We start from the raw sequence: 20,960 nt of genomic DNA on the forward strand, positions 1-20,960 counted from the left end.
CTATAAATCAAAAATGTTTTATTTTCATGGTTATAATTAGCAGAAATTGCTATGTACGTGATGGAATTTTATATAACCTTAGTTTAATAATAAAATATTTACATGAAATATGCCAATTTAATTGAAAAATAATGGATGCCATTACATTTTGTTCCACCTTACTTTAATTAAATCGTTCATTAATCATTGCTGAAATCTTAAGAGCTATTCAACCAAATACTGTAGCATTTGAGATAGAAATTCGAGTTATCTCATTGGTGGTCATAGTCATTTGTTCGCCCTTTTAATATACAGTGCAACCTCATTAAGTCGGACTAGCCGGGCCCGCGGCCGATCCGACATAACGAAAATTCGGATTAAGCGGAGAATGTTGAAAAAATAAAGAACACACCCTGTTTAAACAATAAAATATTTGTTTATTACATAAAAACACTTAAAATACACATCTTGATTAATTGTATAATACAGTTTACAGTTTAAGTTTTCTCTAAGAATTTTGTTCATTTGAGTTGCGTCAGCATGTAATTATTGAGTTCTACAAACAGTCTACTGATAAAAAAAACTTCTGTCCCACGCTCGGCAGTCTGAGTGGACGACAAAAAGCTAATTTAAACATTTTCAGAACCGATCTGGGTTACCCAGAGATCCGACATAAAGGAGTCCGACTTAACGAGGTTGCACTGTAGCTCTATGACAAAATGGACTTCATACCTTAAATACTAATCAACAAATTCATTTCAATTCACTAATTTACAAAGATTTGAATATTGATTCCTCCAGTAACCACTGCATGCTGTAGAATTACTTGGTATACCATTTATAAGTGTTACCCAGGTTAAGTGTTAGAGAGGGCTTCTTAGCCCTAACTTCGCCTGGTAAAATAAGACATTCTTTACTTTACTTTTTTACTTTATAAAAAGGATGCATGTAATGCCATTGTTACACTATAGGGGTTAAGCCGCAAGTAGCAACTAGTAAATAATGATAGAAGTCTGTTCTCTGAAGTATGGTGCTTCAATATATTCCTGCCACTCTGGTTTACTACTAATTTTGGATATTTATAGTGCTTTATAACAAGCAAAAATAAACTATAAGATAAAGTCAATAACATTTGGAAAGTTGCCAATTCGTGAAATTGGTTCAATCAATTTTGCAGTGCTTTCAGGCCATGAAATATCTGAAATAAACATCTAGTTTGAAAAGCCTTTGACTGCTTTGTATATTTGTGAGCAACTACTGATTTGGTTACACTATGTCTCAGGGCAATAGAATAATATTGGCATCCAGTGTCAAGTCCATGGGCGTACCCAGCAAGGGCCTACTGCCCCTTCCCCTTAAGAAGCAAATCAATAATGGAAAAATTATGAAGTGATAATGAAACAAAATCAGATAGGGCGATGGCAAATAATCAACTGTCAACCGTACTGAAATGGTGTTATAGATACATATAATATTCTTTAAACTCTAGTTTAATTTATCTTTACCTTCTAAAATGATAGAACCTGAATGACCATTGAATGCTCCCAACCCCATTTTTTATGTTTTGTAGGTCTATGGCCAAGCCAGTGTGATATAGCACAGTTGTTGCCTATTTTTGAGCGAGCAATCTTCTTCTACTGTTATACATAATGTCACCTATTACTTGAAAAACATTTTCTGTTTATTAAGACGATAACATTTTTCTGTGAAAACCTTTTGACTCTTGAATATTAGGGTGATCTCAATGTCATCTTCTGATGATAAAGCACATTGTAAAACATGGTAACAAAATGGGCTAAAATAGTTAGTAATAGTTAAAAAAAGTTATTAGTAAATTAAATAAAACTATAGACCTCTTTTAATTTGTATACAAATGTATTAAGCAACAACTAATATTAATGGATATATTTGGTATTTAACAAAACACTTAGTCATATATACACACAGTTGTATACTTGTAATGAATTTTTCTAAAACCAATTACTGTATATTAATTTTAATTTCATGGAATGTAATTTGATAAAGAAATAGTCTTTCATGGTGTTTCATGCTACAATTTTAGGATTTGCAATAAACAAAAAATTGAAAAAATTCAATCTACTAAATAACTTGGAAATTGCATTAATCACCTTGTGGTTTTTGATGTAATATTACGTTTATAGCGACTACGTAAAGATGTGCTACTGACATAATATTACACATGTTCTGTATTATTCTGTTGTCAACCATGAAATTGTGCAAGAAACATTTATATGACAATCGTACAAGTAGTTATGGTGTATTTCAAAGATAACTTCCTAGATTCTCTGTCATGACTGTTTGTACTTTGGTAAGTTCACAGTAATCGTGCAGTGCAGGCAGCTACCGAATGTTGTTGCATGTCACCCGTCGTAGAGTATTTTTTTATTATTAATGTACATACATACAATACATTTCTAGGTATTAATGTATCATGGAAATATCCAACACACAAATAGATGATTAGCTTTATTTGCATGATGATGACATGGACAAAGGATGATGATAGGGAAAAGGACTTAGTGGACAGGTATAAAAAAGTAAAAAACATTTTTGAAAAAAAGACATTAAAAGTAACTGTTTTACATAAGTATATATCTAAACTCTACAAATCTGTTTCTGTATAAAACAGCAAAAAATCAGCAAAACAATATAATTTTAGGTACAGTACCAAAATAACTATTAAGATTTTTTTAAACTCATTGGGAACACATTCAAAATTTTTTAAACCATTAAAAAGAAATATAAATTTCTTTTATCCCTTTAAAAACTTATTGGGTATTGGACTCTTACACAGTACTCTGCTAATACAACTAATGCTTTGCAGGTGTTTGCTGATATGCACTCCAGATAGATATCTATTCGGAATTGCAGAATTATTTTTTAGGACGGTGCATTTCAAATTCTGGAGGGCAAAATCAAATAAACCCAAAAATTATATATCAGTTTAATTTTATTTATAAGAGAATGTGAATCATCATTGCTTTTGTTCACAATTATGTGTCACGTGTTCAAATGTTTTTTAACTTTTCTAAAATATAAGAATCTAATTTGGAAACGGACTTGGGTATTAATACAATTATAAAACTAGAAACAATACTTCAAAAAATGTTAAAGAGTGCGAAATTTAGATTAAAAGGGTTTTGAGTAAGCTAGTGAAAAGAATAATTTTATTATTTTGTTTGTTCATGTGTAAAGATAATAATACTATCAATGTCAAGAACGTGTTACAGATGCCACACAAGTACTTAGTGCTTATCAACTGAACTGGGACTGATTGTTTTGTTAGTACATGCTATCTTTATTTGATGTGCCAAGAATTTATCAACAAATTTTCAAATTCATTAGTAGGCTTACATAGTTTTTTAAATCAGTCAACATTCAATTTTAATATCTATTAGATTTATCATGCAGTATTTAAATCTATGAGCTGTAAATACTATGATAAAGATTAACCAACTTTATCATGTAAAAGCCTTGTACTTTAGATAACTAACTTATCAAACAACTATAATAAATCCATCCTCTCTTTATTCAATAACCACCATGACAGTTTGATGATTGTCATGTCCCACATGTAATGAAATATCCTTCCTGTCAGGTCACAATCTAAATTTTAAGTGAATACATTATTGTATGTATTAACTTATCCCTTAGAGAACAAGTTAAAACCAGTTATAATACTAATTGTATTTTTTATTTAATTTAACTGATTATTTTTTATTAGCAATCATGTTTTATTTTTTATTAGCAATCATGTTTTAATAAGATTCTTCCTAGGTTTAAGCCACTGTTTTAAATAGTATCTGATTTCACATAACCACACATGTGTGTTGTTATTTATTTCTAACATTAAAAAAATGTTATGTCTTTTTTCCGTTGTTTTGAATTGTTGGATCTATTAATGCCTTTTTACTTAAAATTGTCTACAATGTTAAAGTTTTTAATCATAAGAAATTCTACATTTTCTTTTTTTAGATTTTGTTTCTGCTGTGGTTAGCAATTTTCAAATGTTAGCATTTTCTATCTAGTTATTTATAGAGACAGACATTTTTAATCATGATTTGCACTCTATGAGAGGATGGTAACACTTGAAAAGCAAACTGTGTGCATTATAAATATCCTTAAATTGTATTTATAATGACTTTTTCTCTCTGACTGTACAGTATATTCAATGACCGCTTAACACGTTCACTGCTGAAAACACCAATTAACGTTTGGTGTTGTCACAATGGATGCGGAATACACCATTTGGCATTTCTGACAGGGCGTATCTCCCAACATGTTTCACTGCTATCACATGGTTTGGGCACATAATTACCCCTGATCAACCTCAAACAAGTCTTGGAGTAGTAGCTTATGCGTGTCGTATCCACATCACTAGATTTTTTTTAAATAAGTCATAATAAAAGTCGTAATCTACGCGATCCAATAGTTTAACCATTTGTGAAACCATTATACACCATGATTCTGCCTTTGAATTGGCGTAGCAGTGGTATTACAGACAAAATTGTATCAGTGATTTCAGACAGATCTTAATCACTGTGAATCGCGATCCAGACACGTCTGTGAGTAGTCAGTCACTTTGTATTTATTGGCCCCAACCCAAACAATCGAAGTACCTACACAATGTCAAATAAGAATACACTTCTGTCCAAAACTAGTATACAGGGTGGCGCAAAAGTCACTGCACAGTTGGTTAAAGGAAGAAAAAAATAACAGCATAATCATTTGGCGTACTTGGACCATATTTTTTTGAAGGAACAGTGACAGGAGATAAATATTTGGATATACTTCAGAATTACGCGGTACCAGGACTCATGACGTTTGCAGAAAACTTTCAAGAACTTTACTTTCAACACGATGGTGCTCCACCACATTACGCCACTGCCGTTCGCGATTATTTAAACAAACGTTTCCAAAGAAAACTTATTGGTTTGAAGGGCAGATATTGACATGCCCTCACGTTCACCAGATATAAGACCAATGGATTTTTTTCCTATGGGGAGTAGTCAAAGACTCTGTTTATTCTTGAAAGCCTCATTCTATTGACGAACTGAAAGACTACATACATGACGCATTTTATGATTTGGACAATGATCCCACACTATATCGTAGAGTATGTAACAGTATTCCAGAAAGACTTCAAAGATGTATTAATGAAGACGGAAAACAATTTGAATATAAAAAATAATTGTAAGTATTGTTTGTAATAAAAAATAATTTCAAATAAATCTAGTCTTGTTTTAACCAACTGTCCAGTGACTTTTGCGCCACCCTGTATGATGATGATGAATTTTAAAAATTTCTTTAGTCCACTGGAGTACTTGTTCCCATGCCAGGAAATAATACCCTTGTATGTAGATTATTACGATCTAAATTTAACATGGGACGAGCATGTGGATCATGTTCTACGCAAAATGTCTAACAGAATAATATACGCATTGTGGTTTATGGCTAAGCAATTTAACACTGACACACTGAAAACTATTTTTTATGCTTTAATTCAATCCCACGTTTCTTACGGTACAAGTATTTATGGAGCAGCATTGAAGAAAAATTTAGATAGTATACTGCTCCATCAAAAAAGGGGATTAAGAATTATTTTTAATTAAAAGAGAAGAGACTCTGTAAGTCAATTTTTTCGAAATCTGAAATTTTAATGGTTTATAGCTTATATATTTATGAAATTATCAAGTTTGTGTATGGAAAATATTTAAAAAATTGTGGATGACAGAAGACACCAATACAACATAAGAGCTCATAGAATTATTGAGTATCACAGAATAGAGCTCTTTAAGATAAAAAAACTACTTCTATAAAAGTCAACAATTTTTTACTGCTTGCCTGACTTACTCAACCTGGAAAGTAGTAGTGCAACATTTTTAATTTTACTTAAACAATATTTGTTAAAATCTTCATTTTGCTATTTGGATGAATTTTTTTGTGAAGGAAAATATATAAGCTATAAAATTATTATCTGTTTAATTAGTAATTTAATGTTTTTTAACAATTTTATTTGTCTTTGACTCTCTCTATTCATTGTACATATATTGAATAAAGAATGAGTTTTTCCTATGGTTCGTCTGTGAACAAAGAGTTGCACCAAGGCCTGTCCGTGGTCTTCATCTCTGACAGTTGGTTGTTTTGTCCTTCTAATAATAATTTCCATTCACTTATTTCATCTAGATACATTCTCACTTTAATTTTATTTTTCATTCTATAAAACATTATTTTGACTTTATTTATTTTTTACTTAATTTGCTTTAAGATATAAAAAAATTTTTATGGTTTGAAATACCAATTGAGTACTTTGTGGTGACTCGTTCTCACAGACAGGCTTTAGTAGCCCATGTGAGAATATTTCTCTAATAATTAAATTAGAAATATAAATTTATTTTACACAATATACGTTAAAAACCAAATATTTATTGTAATTGTATATTTTAGACAATGAATATATATCTTTTGTAAATTTTTTCGGAGAATAAACTATTTTGATTTGATTTAATCGGTGATGAGTCATTTCTCAAGTCTATCCTAAATGACTAATGTTTATGCTGAAGAAGTGTTTCTGTCCTCTGGTACCAACATAATTTGTGTATTAAGTGCGAGAAAGATGTAACATTACCTGAATTCAAAACATTTTAAGACTTGTATTTCATATGGGAATGGTCAAATTACCAGCCACCCAACACTATTAAATTGTTCAAAATGTGTTTTGCTCTACTTAAAAGTTTCTACTTATTTTGAAATGCTTACATTTTCTTTATATTAGTCTATATGTTTAAATTATACCTTTAGTTTTAATTATATAACTCACTGAACGCCAATTGACATTACCCGCACATTGCGATATCATTGATGGCAATAAATTGATAATGGTGTAAATTGGTTTGATTATTTTTTTTCTTAATTACAAATTTTTTAAATATATAAAAGGACATAAATTTAAGAAATTGTAAGCTGAAAGAAAACATAATTAAAAACTATGAACATTCTCTGTTTGAATATGTATTTATTCAGCATTGAACATGTTAAGCCAGATTATTCTAACATAGTAGATAATAAAATTTCATTGTTGGAAAACTGCCATTAACTTTTAGCATCCTTGCATATCCAGGAAGATAACCCACAGTTACCAAATTTGACAGAAGAACTTTAATCATAGGTCAAGTTGTGTATCAAAACAAATGTCACGTTGAGATAAGAACATTGATAAAATTTAAATTTAGAATAGCTGAAATAGGACTGTAGTTTTTTAAAGGTTTGTTTATATAATTGTAACAGTTCAGAATCATTTAAGTACAATCTCTTGGTTCGTAGTTGACCTCATAGTGAAGATACCAGCTAATATCTTGAGTACCTTGGTGAAAATATAAACCAAAACATAAATGGTAATCCTACATTTTTTAACCTGGATGAGTGTGAAGGAACACAAGCTCAGATGAAATTGTACAGCTTTTTAGAGTTGTATATAGAAAAAATAAAGTGATATCAAATTGAAGTGTATTATTTAATAGCCAGACATCGTGTTATAACTTTGAATTTTTCATTGTAGGAATAATGTTATATCTCATGCACTTTTAATCTTTAATTTTGATTGTAGTGTAATGGGAGATGTATTATTTTGAAGATAATATGTTTCCAAACACTTTTTCATTTTTTCGCAAAGTGTATACTTCTTGAATATTTAAATGATGAAGTTAAAAAGTTTGAAATTTTTCTATAAAAATGTTGAAAAACCAAAATAGTGCAGTCATTGAAGCATTATTGCTCCGAATTTTTTTACTGTGAACCGAATTGCATACAATTTTGGAATTAGGTTCATCTTACCCTTAACTTCAAAAGTGAAAATGATTTGAACTCCGCAACCACCCTGGGGGTGGTTGCCACCCCTTCTGGGGGGTGAATTTTTTGTTTTCAAAATAACTTTGGATATCGATAGAAGGCCTAATTTTAACCAAAAAATCATCTATAAAGTTTTTCAAAAAATCCAATACTTTTCAAGTAATTGGCAATTGAAAATTCGCAATTTTTCACGTTTTTCATCGGTTTTTTTTTTTGCAAATATCTCAAAAAATATAAGTTTTATCGATAATTTTATAAAAAACAAATTGTAGCAGGTAAAAATATTAACAATTTGGTTTTTTATAAAGTATTCTAAGTGCAATATTAAGCTAGATATTAAAGATAAAAGCCGTTTTTTATTTTGTCTGAAATTTGATCAATGTGGTCAATGCCATTTAGCGGCGAGCAGATTCATTTTAGGCATTCTAATAAAAAAGGGTTTTGTAGTGCTTGAAATAAGCTTTAAAATGAGCACAATTAAAAGTCTTTTGCCCGTCAAATAAGTGAGCTGTATTGCAAATAAGAGGAGCATCTAATGTTTTTTCTTTTAAATCAATGGGTTTCATAAAGTGCCATTTCCACCAAAATTAAAATTAATCGTATTTCGCCTAGAATTAACTTTATTATGAAGAGTTTAATAGATTTTATCAGTTTGGCTGCTTCAGGACACTTATTTTTCAAAAAAGTCACGTTTAAAAAAAATTTCAAATTAAAAATCCACCTTTTTTCATAATATCTCAAAAATGACGACAGATACGTATAAAAGTGTGGGGATGACAAATTTAGGTATTTTTCTGAAAAACAATTTGGTTTTTTTGTTTTTTCTGTCAAACAAAAATTGACTGAGATATGATTGTTTAAAGAGCGCGTGGCAGCGCAATCACAGCCTCTCTTAAGCCCTTTAACCCTTCACCGTTTGAGAAAAGGTTTTTTACTATATATTGCAATAAAGGATGTTGTAGCTCTCTTAATTACCTTTACAATGGTTTTTAATAAATTGTGATAGCATGAAAATTGTAGGAGTTATGGTCCAAAAACTTATCATATTTTATCATATTTCTTTCTACTTAGTAACTGAACATTTCGGAGTGTGAATATTTGGAGCAATGTGAAAGTACGCAATAAAATAGAGACCCAAAATTATTGTAATGTGTATATATATACATAATATGGCTCATATATTTTGGAAACGTAGGCATGAATACATACCAACGTTCCTATATGTATATATAACACATTTGAGTGAATTTTATATAATTTGTTAATATTTTATTCAATAAATGGCAATTTTTTACTCTAAATTAAATTATTTTTAATTATGTAATAATATATATTTACTGTTTTAATTTAGGGGTAGTTTTAAGGGTAGAAAAGCTTAAGAATATGATAATCATTTTCGAGAGTGTGGAATAATATTTAAATCCTTTTCATTTTATCAAAAAAAAATGTTTATCAATTTTTTATCAAGGGGTAGTTTTCAGTCAAGGGGTTGAAAGGGGGTTAAAAATTTGATAATTATTATAGAGAATATAAAATATTACTTACTCTATACTTACATCTTTTTATGTCATACCAAAGTATTTTTTTGTGATTTTTTCAATTTAGGGTTTGTTTGCAAGGGTTTTAAGATTTTTTAAGGGGTTGAAAATGATTTTAATATGAGGTAATTGTGTTAGAAAACACTTTACAATTTCACCACTTATTATTAGACATGTTTTCTAGCGATAAAATTGCTCAATGTCAATTTTTCCATTAAGGGGTTGTTTACACCCCTTAAAAATAATAGGCGGAGTTTAGATCATTTTCACTTTTGAAGTTAAAGGTAAGATGAGCCTAATTCCAAAATTTCATGCAAATCGGTTCACAGTAAAAAAATTCTTCTTTAAAAGAAATATATCTTTAAAATGAGACATCTCCCTTAATTTCACAACTCACAATAAACATGCATGAGGCAAGAACGTAGCCAGGAAAAAATTTGGGGAGAGGGGGTCAAGACCACTGAAACGTTCTCGTAGTGGACAGAAAGTAAGGGAAGTGCAGTCAACTACTCATTTCCAATCTTGTTCCTCGACCCAATTCAATGTTGAAAACGATCTGTAATAATAATTGTTTGCTAAAAAGTAATTGAAAAAATTGAAAATTTCGGGGTGTCCGGACCTCCTTGCTGGCTACGCCCTTGGCATGAGGTTTAGCATTGATCTAATGGGGCTGCAATCAAGATGGCTGCTGGTACTACTGGCTCTGAAGTAAATATGTAGACTTCTAATGAAGCAAACCCTTACTGTTTAAAACTACATATAGTTCCTAACAATGTTTATCTTCCAAATGCAATGCTTATTGCTTTGTTTTGCCTTTGTATTTTTAATTTAAGGCAAGACAATTTTTTCAAGGAAAAACGTTGATATATTTTACGTCTTTTACTCAATTCTTAGTATAGTATTCCAAATATAAATAAATTTAACATTCCACAACATAAATTTTAATTTTTTTTTAATTGGATGTATTATAATGCTGTGATTTTGTTTGATGCCTTCTCTGACCACCTCAGATCAGAAATAAATTTAAGAAAATTCAAAAATAGTTTGTCTTAATATAATGTGAAAGATTTCATTAACGAAAAACATGTAGATTTAGATTTACGCATATTGACACATGCCAATGCTTGTAATCGTTGAACACCAATAAATAATGATTTCATTTAATTTGATAACACAATAAATCTCTGTAATCTAAGCAATTATTCAGCATTATTGGGTCAAATAGTTGCTCTCATATTAGAAACGCTGCTATGAAGATTAGAACTATAATCTCTTGCACATTATCAATCAACCTTATCTTGGACTGGGGAGACATTGTCAGATTGTATCCTCAATCAGTTTCTTTGCATGCACTATTTTACCTTCACTTGGTCCAATTATCAGTTCAGTTTTATCTTCATTGCACCTTAGATTGCTATTTTGACCTCGGCAACTTGCTATATAGCTCCAACCACTCAACAAACAAACAAAATGAGTATCTTTTACAGGAATAATAAGTACAGTATTACTTTTACCATTACAATCCTCCACATATAAAATGCACAGTTAAAGTAAACTGAAGTGCAGTTAGACTAACAAGTGTAAGAACTAACCTCTCTATGAGAAAAGGTAGGAAGGTTCTGCATCGAATAAGAAGAGTTCTCATGAAGGTACCGTACTTCCAGTTTCCCAGGTAATGGAGCATCTCTTGTCGTGTAGCAGGGCGATGTTCAGGGACAGCACCATCCATTAAATCATTCTGGTACCATATTTTGAATATTTGAGTAATAGTACAATATATTCTTTTATGGATAAGAACAATAAATAAAATATTAACGTATTTCACATGTTTTATAGAAATCATTTGATCGCTTCCATGCTGGTGTATTCAATATTAATAGGCACAGACATGAGGGAAGTCCTGTGGTTATGGATGACACTAAATAATGACTCATATGAGGAGATAAAACAAGTTGTTCATCATGATCTTCTTAGCTAGGGAATGTTAATATCCTAATACAATTTAATATCATTCACTGGCTGAGATGTTACTCAAAGAGAGTGAGCATAACCACTTTAAATTACGCTCGTACAAGTTATGAGCAGCAAATATTTTGTCTTTTTTTTAGGTATCAGCAGTTTTACATAGGTTATACAAATTTTAAAAGATATCAACTATTTTCCAATTTTTTATAACAATTCCAATGGTAAACACTTTAAAGATACGCTTGCACAAGCCAGGAGCGCCAAACATGTCATAGTTGAGATTTGTCAGTTGTGTGTTGCTCCTGGCTTCTGAAAGAGTATCTTTAAAGTGGTCAAGCTCACTTATGCATTGACGGATTTCATTGATTACGGTTGGAATTTTAATAACATTTTCAAAATAGTTGGTACCTTGTAAATTGTTTATAACTGATGTAATACAGCTGATGCCTATCAAAAGACAAAATGATTGCTGCTTCTAACTTGTGCAAGCGTATCTTTAAAGTAGTTGTGCTCACTTATGCCTTGATGGATTTCTTTGAAACTAGTACCGTTGGAATTGCAATAAAATTCTTCAAATAGTTGGTGTCTAGTATATTTTTTGTAGTTATACTGGTTTTTTTTTAGTTATTTGACTAAAAATCTTCATCAGATGCCATTTTGTGGAATAATTATAAAGAAAATAACACTTTATTTCTTTTTTAAATTTTCCTCTTACCTTTTCAAACCTATGTGCCAAATTTGGTTAGTAGAAAATGGCGCCGCTAGCAGCTAAACAAAGTTGAAATAGGAAAAAAGTTATTCTTTATTTTTAGTTAGAATCACACATTACATCTGAAAATGCATAGCCAGCCCAACCCTTATTACTGCCAAAAAGTCAAGAATAAATCAGTAGTAGTAGTATTTTTTAAAAGTTGACCTAAAAAGATAGTTCCAACCGTGGTGCAGTGTTAAATTTTCAGAGGGCAGCGCAGCGCTCCGTTGTTGTTGGCGGCAGCCTTCTAAATTTGCACCCTCCTTGCTCTTGCACTCCTGTCAACCTCTAGGTACACCACTGCAAAGACTTTTAATTTCTGAGGTATTATTTTAGAAATTTGAGCTTGTGCCACTGAGAAGAGTATTCTGTATTTTAACACCCATCTCCAAAATGAAACCATTTTGATTTTTTATTTTACATTTAATTATACTAATGCCACATCTCGTAAAGTTACAAAACAACAATATGTAAAAAAGTTAATTTACCAGCTGATGTTAGGGGTAAGGAGCCCTCTCTAACCTGGGGATCAACGGCTTAAAGGTGACTTCCAAACCACCACCAATGGCTGGGCAGGCAGGCTGCTTGGAAGGACAGAATCCCTTAGCGGTCATCCATCCAAGCAGCAGCCACGCTCAACGTTGCTGCTCTTGTTGTAAATGTATCTTGTTGATATAGAATTTAAAAGTTTTACAACAGTTTAAAATTTATGTTATATAAAATTCTGAAATTCTGTAGATATTCGTTTATAGGTGAAACTGTGAGCCAACATGCTATCCTTTTCTAATAAGCTTAAATATGGATTTTTTAATTCGTTATTAATAATTAAAGGTACAGTTAAATTCAATCCATTTCATTCTGAACAAAAACCTGACTTTAGATTATAAAATTTGAAACAACATATTTCACACTAAATATATTTGAATGTGATAGTTTCAACCAACCTAAGAATTTTTATTTGTATTCAAGCCAATTATCTTTTAATACAAATGCATAGTTAATCTTTTCAATATAAGCCGAAAGTGCTTTAATTTTGCAAATTAATTTATTCTTGCACCAACTCATTCAAAACTACTTCTAAAAGCCAATGTTCTGTCTGAAAACAAGAAGATTTTGCTTAGATTTTATTTGTCATTTATTATATAATAATTAAAAAATAAAAGAAACTTGTGCATTGCTAGTTGATTTTTGATTCTTATTTACTTCTTCCTGCTTAGTTCCTTTTGTGTCTTGATGTTCTAAAAATAATGAAATGGCTTCCACTTACTTTTACTTCGTCTTCTGAAATTGTCGACAGCACATAGCCAGAAATTTCAAAAACTCCACAATCTTGGTTCAAGAAGTCTTCATAATATTTATAGGAATATTTGGTCCACTCCCTGAAAAACATTTATTTTTAAACTGTGCACATGCAAGATAACTAAGTAATGTAAAGTTCTTATTGTCTGAACCCATACACCAAACTTCAACAGCTGTTAAGGTTTATCTCTCAAGCTCTTTCAAAAAATGCTTTATTAAAAATATAATATTTTAAATAGCAAAATAAAATATAATATGTACTTATAAGTATAATATTCAAGATCATCTGACTTACTTTGCACTGGAAGGGGTAGGTCCTTTAAAGTTTGATTCTGGGTAAAATAAACCAGCAGCTCCATCACTGGTCGTTTCAGTGTTGAATTTGTCTGCTATAACTGTTACCTGAAATATAGAACAAATTATGTACACTGAACACAACCTTTAATAGCACAACTTCCTTGATAACAGATGCATGCTTTAACCTGCTTGAAATATAACATAACTCTCAATGTTAAAAGTACCTTTTCTTCTTTCTTTTCTTTTTGTTCTCTTAGGACAAGAAGCTTATAAATTGCACTTAGTCCTGTAAGAACCTTTGTGCTGCTTCCGGAGTGACAGGATATTCAGGTTGGGTAAGGTTAGGGAGTAGGGGCTGCATGAGGAAGAATTAGGGCACTACATCTGAAAGTCACGTCTCCCTGGAAGAAGGGAAGGCCAGCTTTGAACCAGCCTCTCCAGTCAAAGTAGGTAGGGGATGGCACACCCTTGTTGAGGCTACCAAGAACCTCTGAGGTAAGGGAACAAACCCTACCAACTCCAACAGTTGTCGCCCACAGTAGACCAGACCTATTGAATTGCCCTTGAACCCCAGAATCTTGACATTTTAGTGATGTGCCTCTCCTGGACATCCATAAGGTTGCCCAGATTTAAGTGACACATCGGTTTTTGCTGTGCCCAGTCATTGGTTCAACTGGAAGCCAGCCAGAAGTGATCCCTGCTGGGTAATAAAAGTACCTTAATAGTATGACTTTTTGTTTTTAACCTCAATAGCATGAATTTTATCCAATTCAGATATAAACTCTAACGCTGTATTACACACCTTTTTGCAAAACTAAACCTTTATAGTATATAGGCAACTGGGATTGGGTTTCACAATTTGTCCAGGATGTCCTCCAATTAAAGAAGACTGATCTAGACCGTCTTCAATACAACATCTACAATATAGCAAAAACACTAAAGATTTTTGAACCTCTTTAAAATAGTTTCTTCATTAAAAAAGTTCCACAGATCAAACTTTTGAATAAAGAACTCTTAATAACTCACTATTCTGCCTTAATTTTAAACATTAAGTATGTGTGAATGTGGATATTAATGTAAGGAGACAATGTCACCTTGCTTGTTATAAATGAACGTGTGAAAATCGGACATTACAATTTGTACATTTCAATAATTTTAAACTTTAACATTGTACAGCAAGGATTGAACCCTCATTTACTGTAGATATCTTTAGTTTTTTTAATTTAGTTAGTAAATCAGTTTTATATTGATTAATAGTGCTTTACACCTCTGATATGTTATTTTGAACCAAATTTATTCTTTGGACATAACTATACTTTTTGGAAGCTACTTGAATTCTATCAAATATTTTCTTAATAAACCTTAATTAATACTATTGAGTGTTTTGTATTTGGAGTATTATTATATGAAGTGGCTGAATTCTTATCTGAAAGGTCACCACACTACCAATTGTTTGACTTCAAGATGAATAACGTACCGTAACAAGTAATTCAGCTATATTTTATGTTTACATTTTTCAGTACTCTAATACTTAACTAATTATTATTCATGAGTTCCCAAGCATCAATCAGTATTTTGTATTCATTCCCCCTAGCAACCCCGAAAAATATTTTGTATATTTTTATTTATTATTGAATTAAGTTCTTCTGATTACATAATATAGAAAGGTATAAATTACTTAATGATTAGATTTTCTATAATGAACTAGTTCCATATAATTCTGATTATATTTTAAGATATAGTAACATCCAAATAGTGCATCATATCATAATAATGTATACACATCACTACAAGCTTGATCAGATAATTTAAGAACGTATTTTAGGGGGCAAAATAAGACTTTTCTCGCATGATTATTTTCTATAAACACACCTCCTGAAAACCTTCCAAACTTGATCTCAGTTGTATAGTAACTTTAGCACTACTTCCTCGAATACACATGCATTTTTAACCTCCTTGAAATTACTTAATGTTATTACTTAACCTTTATAGTATACCATATTTGTTTTTAAACCTCAATACCAAGAACATTTTCCCAATTCAGGTCAAAACTGTAACCCTGAATTTTTGTTAATCGAAGCCTTTAATAGCTTACTATGTTAACCACAGTTGTTACAGCCCAGCCTTTGTTCTTTTCATTTAATTTGTTTATTGATTTATGTTTCATAGAAATATATCTTAATGCAAATTCATTTAGACATAATTTTATTGTTGGAAAGTAGAATTGGTGCAGTCTTAAATATTGTGGATGACACCGCGAATATTTATGACATGGTCACTTAGGGGTTTTAAGTGCTTGTTCTCACAGCGTGGAAAGTGACAGCTCTTTCACACCCAGACAAGAACATAATGTAATCCTGTCATAAACCAAAGGATGTCACCCCATGTTTATGGTAGGGTTGCCTTGGGGTGTGAAGGAACCTCATGCCTCGTAGGAAGATTCACCTCAGGACATTCCCCCAGAAGCCCAGAGCCACCCTCCTTGAGTCAGCCTAGTTTCAGAACTCACTAGGATAGGGAATAACAGTTCTCTACATTTCATATAGTTTAGTTAGGACTCATATCTAAAATGGACTGAATATTTTCAAATGTTGGGAAGAAAGCTTAACTCTGCTTGTTTCCTGATGTCAATCTTAAGAAATGTTGTTGACATAAAAACAAAACTTATGATTCATCATGCTATGTTTGCTTCAGTCATGCAATATGGCATTGAAGTTTGGGGAAGTTCTGGTAGGCTGGCAATTTTAAAAATCCAAAACAAATATTTAAGGATTATGACATTTTCCAAAAGAAGAACTTTAGGCAAAGGAATACTTAAAGACTTAATTCTATTAACCTGTCTATCAGTTTATGTGATGAGATGCTTATTGTTTGTAAAGCAGAATTTCAAGCTTTTTTGCAAATCACTATAACCATAATTAATTACACTACAAGAAATTATGGTTCCAAATTCATAGACTTTGTTTGATTGAGCGTTCACCACAGTATCGTGGAAGAAAAGTATACAATAAGTTGCCTACTAGATTTAAACCAATTCAAAAAGACAATGAATTTAAAATAAAAGTTTCAGATATGCTAAAAGAAAAAATTATTACTCTAATGAATATATCTATTTGGTACAATAATTTAATAACATTATGAATATAAATACATAAATTTATACATTTGATTTTTATGACTGTTGTATAATTTAATAACATACATACTTAGTTGTATAACATCATACTTTTTTAAATTAAACATTTGACTTTGACGGTGTTTCATAACTGATAGCAATGTTAAGTTCTATTTTATACCTTGACAATGTCACCTGTTCTTCCAGCTGTGCTGGATTAATAGAATGTATATTATGTAAACTGTGACGATAAATAATTTGAATTTGAATAGGACAGAAGGCAATAGCTCTCTGTTGATAAATCTGTGAGTTTTGAGGTATTTTTGATAAAAATCAGTAGTATAAGTGAAAGTGTTTTGAAATCAATTAATGAGTTTGGATAACATACGTGAACTGTAAGAACTCAAAATAAACCAAAGTTAATAAATTTTCACTAACACGTATTGTGCATTTTCAAAAATTTAAAATGAAATGTTCTCAAAATTTGGTGTAATTAAAATTACCATAGTAGTTTTTACACAATACTGTACAGTAACTGTAGCAAAGACTTGCAGTAATTTTACCTCACTTTTTGTTTTTTTAATTTTTTATCCAAAATTGTTTCAATATTAACTTGATACCAAGACATCAAGGCTTTTGTAATCTCAACTAAAGAGTCACTTAATAAACAAATCTTTTCACAAATCTCATTGAAACTTGCTATCAAGGTTCTACTGTGGTATGTTTACTATCACAAAATTTGTCACCTGAGACAAGAAGAAGAAGACAAGAAGATTAAAAGTAGGTACAAAATAGGAAGATCCACGATTGAGCGTTCTTTTACCAATACAGTAATTACATAATGGAATATCATTCAAATATTACAAAACTATCATTCATGACATTGTTCCAAACAATATTTCAACGTTTGTACTGGACTGAACATGTCTAGCCAAACATCGTAAAAGGAGGTAAGTTGCATTACAGTAAAATTCTGATCCATAGTGTCTTCCCCATCATCAACTTCCTAACCAAAGCTGAAATATCAACATTCCCCACACTAATTCATTTAAACAAACAGATATAGTTTTGATACTTCTACATAAGCTGTAAAACCCTTGTGATAAATTTATGAGTTAATATTATACCATAAATAAAATAATAATGTTTTACGATGTATATGTTTTTCAATCACAACCCTTTGTTGTTTGGACTCTAACTTTTGATCAAATAAATTATAATTTTGTACAGGTACGTTCTTGAATTTAGTTGAATGGCACAACTGGGATAGAAGGATTTTATTAGTAAAGAGTGGGGTTTTAGTCATAAATAATCACTCAAAAAACTTTAAATGGGTTACGGGTTGTTGGTAAGTAGGAACCATGTACTATATATTTATTTTATGAAGAGATCACAGTTTCAACTTTTACCATAAGTCTTATGGCTTAGTAACATTTTATTAAATAAACATATACACAACCATTCTGGCTCATACCAGCCATAGAAATTGTGTATATAATGTAAAATAATACAAATATCTTTTATTTCAAGTAAGTTTCTTATAATATAAGTGGTTTAAAATATTTAAAAAATCCAAAATATCTATAATTTAATAAAGAACAAAAATAAAATGACTATTAGGCATGGAATATAATTTGTTGATTGTTGTATATTCTAAGCTGTTAACACAGTAGGTACCTTTGTATCAATATTATTTTCTGAAAACATTCATTTTATGTTCATTCAAATTTAGGAACTAGATTTATTTACCAATGATTATTTTATCCATGTAACAATATTTAAGAACTTTAACTTAAAGTTTGTCTCACTTGTGTATTTCTGCAATATATAAATACATATTTATAAATTAAAATGCCATTACTTGTATCCTCTTACCTTAACATTTGGTAACAAATCTTGTATATGAGCAGCAGTGGTTAAACCTACTATGCCGGCTCCTACCACAGCAACTGACATATTCGTGAAGTTACTATGAAGCAATGAGACTGAATGCACACAATAACACTGGGCAAACACACTGTCGTTGACATGAAATATCTTCTCTGATACCAGCTAGATACCATGTGATGGAAGCTATTCACACAAGTGATTAATCAACCATTGTTATCTCTAGCTTCCTCTATCTTAATTTTGTTGTTAACCCCATTTAAACCTAAGGGGACACTTCTAAATACTAGCCTAGTTGTATGGGTGTACCAAGTAAATATGTCATAATAAATGCAATTTAAAAATGCACTGGTTTATTCTTTTTAAACTTAATTGATGTTCCATTAAGTTACATCAGATACTTTCAAAATATAATAAAATATGGAGATACATAAATACATTTTAGTCTTAACTTCTTAAATTGTTGTTATACTTGGTTCTAAAATTTTACAAGGTCATTCTCAGAGAGCTGATTAACATTTTTCCTATTTCAAATATTCCTTCTTGCTACGCCCCAATGGTCTTGAAAACTCTTTTTTTTGTCCTAATCAGCAGATAGTAAATGTGTATGTAATCACCTGTCAAAGTGAAGAAAAATAAGTATAATAATGTATATACATTTAAACAGGTCATAGTAAATTTTTGTTGTTGTTCATCAGTCAAAGTCAGTTACACTTTACATGCAGAAGCTTTTCTTTGTCTGGGATTGTTTTTGTTGGAATTTTAATCAATTACAGTAAAACACCATAATTTATCAAAACATAAATGTGTTAACTGATAAGCTAAGGACAATTGATTTTAGTGTCTCTTTAGACGTTGGATTTGTCCACTCCGCCCCAAAATAGTTCATTATCAAATTAAATAGTTTCAAAGTTCGAACTAAAGTGTCATTTGGTACTGAAAAAGTTGGAGCTATTCAATAATATATAATAATGAATATAATAAAATGAATATATAATAATGAATGATATAATAAATAATGGAAAGAAATTCTAGAAAATTTAGACGTAGTTATAAAAACAGATTGAATCTCCGACTTCAGGGCCCCTTTCTTTAAACTTATATCTAAAATGGATCCAAGATATTGGAATATCTTTCAGTGACTGTCACTTATATCAGGATTGTTTGGAATGCCACTTAAAAAGAATATGCTCAAGGTGTCCCTGTTTTTCAAAATGACATTGCTTGCGAGGCCTTGTGTAACTGCTAGTAATTTAATAAATTAGATAATTGGATATGTGAATTTCATATAGATATGTGAATCTTCATGAAAATTCCAGAGTAGTAATAATTCATGCAAGGGATATAATAAAATAAAGTACATAATATACGCGTATTTTATTTTTGGACTAGTTTTTTTACCAAAAACAAAACTACAAAATATGTTTTTGTATCTAGGTGTAAACAAAACAGATTATTGATTATATGCAGTATAATACAATGTGTATTTTCAGATTCTATGCAAAAAATATAGTGTATAACAGCTGTAAAACATCTATATATATATATATATATATATATATATATCAAGCATTCTATACCAATTACATTATGAAACTAAAATTTATTTATTTATTTCAGCTTTACTAATTAATTAAAATTCAAAACCTAACAAAATGTATTGTAATTAGAAACAAAAGGAAAAACAAAATAAACATAGTAGGTATCAGTGGTTATATCAAAATCATAACCTATTTATCATTTTGTCTGTTTTTAAGAATTAAACTCATATTATACATATAAATATTTTATACTGTTTTTGTTGCAAATAGTATTTATAGAAAGTGTGGACTAAAATATTTTGTAGTAAAAGTGAGTAATGATCGGATTTCATTTATTCACATCAAACACATTATGAGAAGGTTAATTAAAGAGAATATTAAGCATCTAAAAGCTCTGAGAGTTTGTTTGAAGTTTATGGTTTGTAATATTAGAACTATCATGATAATAAAGCTTGACTTTTGTTTAGAACAACCAACAAAAATATAAAACATTACAATGTATATGGGTGAATATTAGTCACTGCTTTAGAATGAGATGCATCCTATTGTTTTTCCACATAAATGAATAAATTAGGATTTAATGTTTTTTAGGTGTGACATTGTTTCGTATGATGGCTAAAATCAAAATAATCATATCCAAATTCTTTCAGTTTTTATCCAAGTTGTAAATGTATTATCATGAATAACTTTAACCATTATCAACTCAGATAGTGAAGTGA

The 20,960-nt window shown here is 30.4% G+C and overlaps 1 protein-coding gene across 2 annotated transcripts in view; it reads right to left on the reverse strand.

Moving 5' to 3' along the window:
- The window catches only part of LOC124365942 (D-aspartate oxidase-like), a 28,461-nt gene extending 9,536 nt beyond the window's left edge, over window positions 1-18,925 (reverse strand). The window contains exons 1-4 of one of the 2 annotated variants that reach the window (XM_046822080.1): window positions 18,689-18,923; window positions 13,697-13,803; window positions 13,370-13,481; window positions 10,979-11,124 (exon numbers count right to left, since the gene is read on the reverse strand). In XM_046822080.1, the coding sequence (XP_046678036.1) occupies window positions 10,979-11,124; window positions 13,370-13,481; window positions 13,697-13,803; window positions 18,689-18,769 (446 nt within the window). In that variant the 5' untranslated portion in view covers window positions 18,770-18,923. Of the gene's footprint in view, window positions 1-10,978; window positions 11,125-13,369; window positions 13,482-13,696; window positions 13,804-18,688 lie in introns of both variants that reach the window. The other variant, XM_046822081.1, reaches the window with a different exon arrangement.
- Window positions 18,926-20,960: the final 2,035 nt, after the last annotated feature.

This window comes from Homalodisca vitripennis, chromosome 7 (assembly GCF_021130785.1).
Source record: "Homalodisca vitripennis isolate AUS2020 chromosome 7, UT_GWSS_2.1, whole genome shotgun sequence".
Lineage (NCBI taxonomy): Eukaryota > Metazoa > Arthropoda > Insecta > Hemiptera > Cicadellidae > Homalodisca > Homalodisca vitripennis.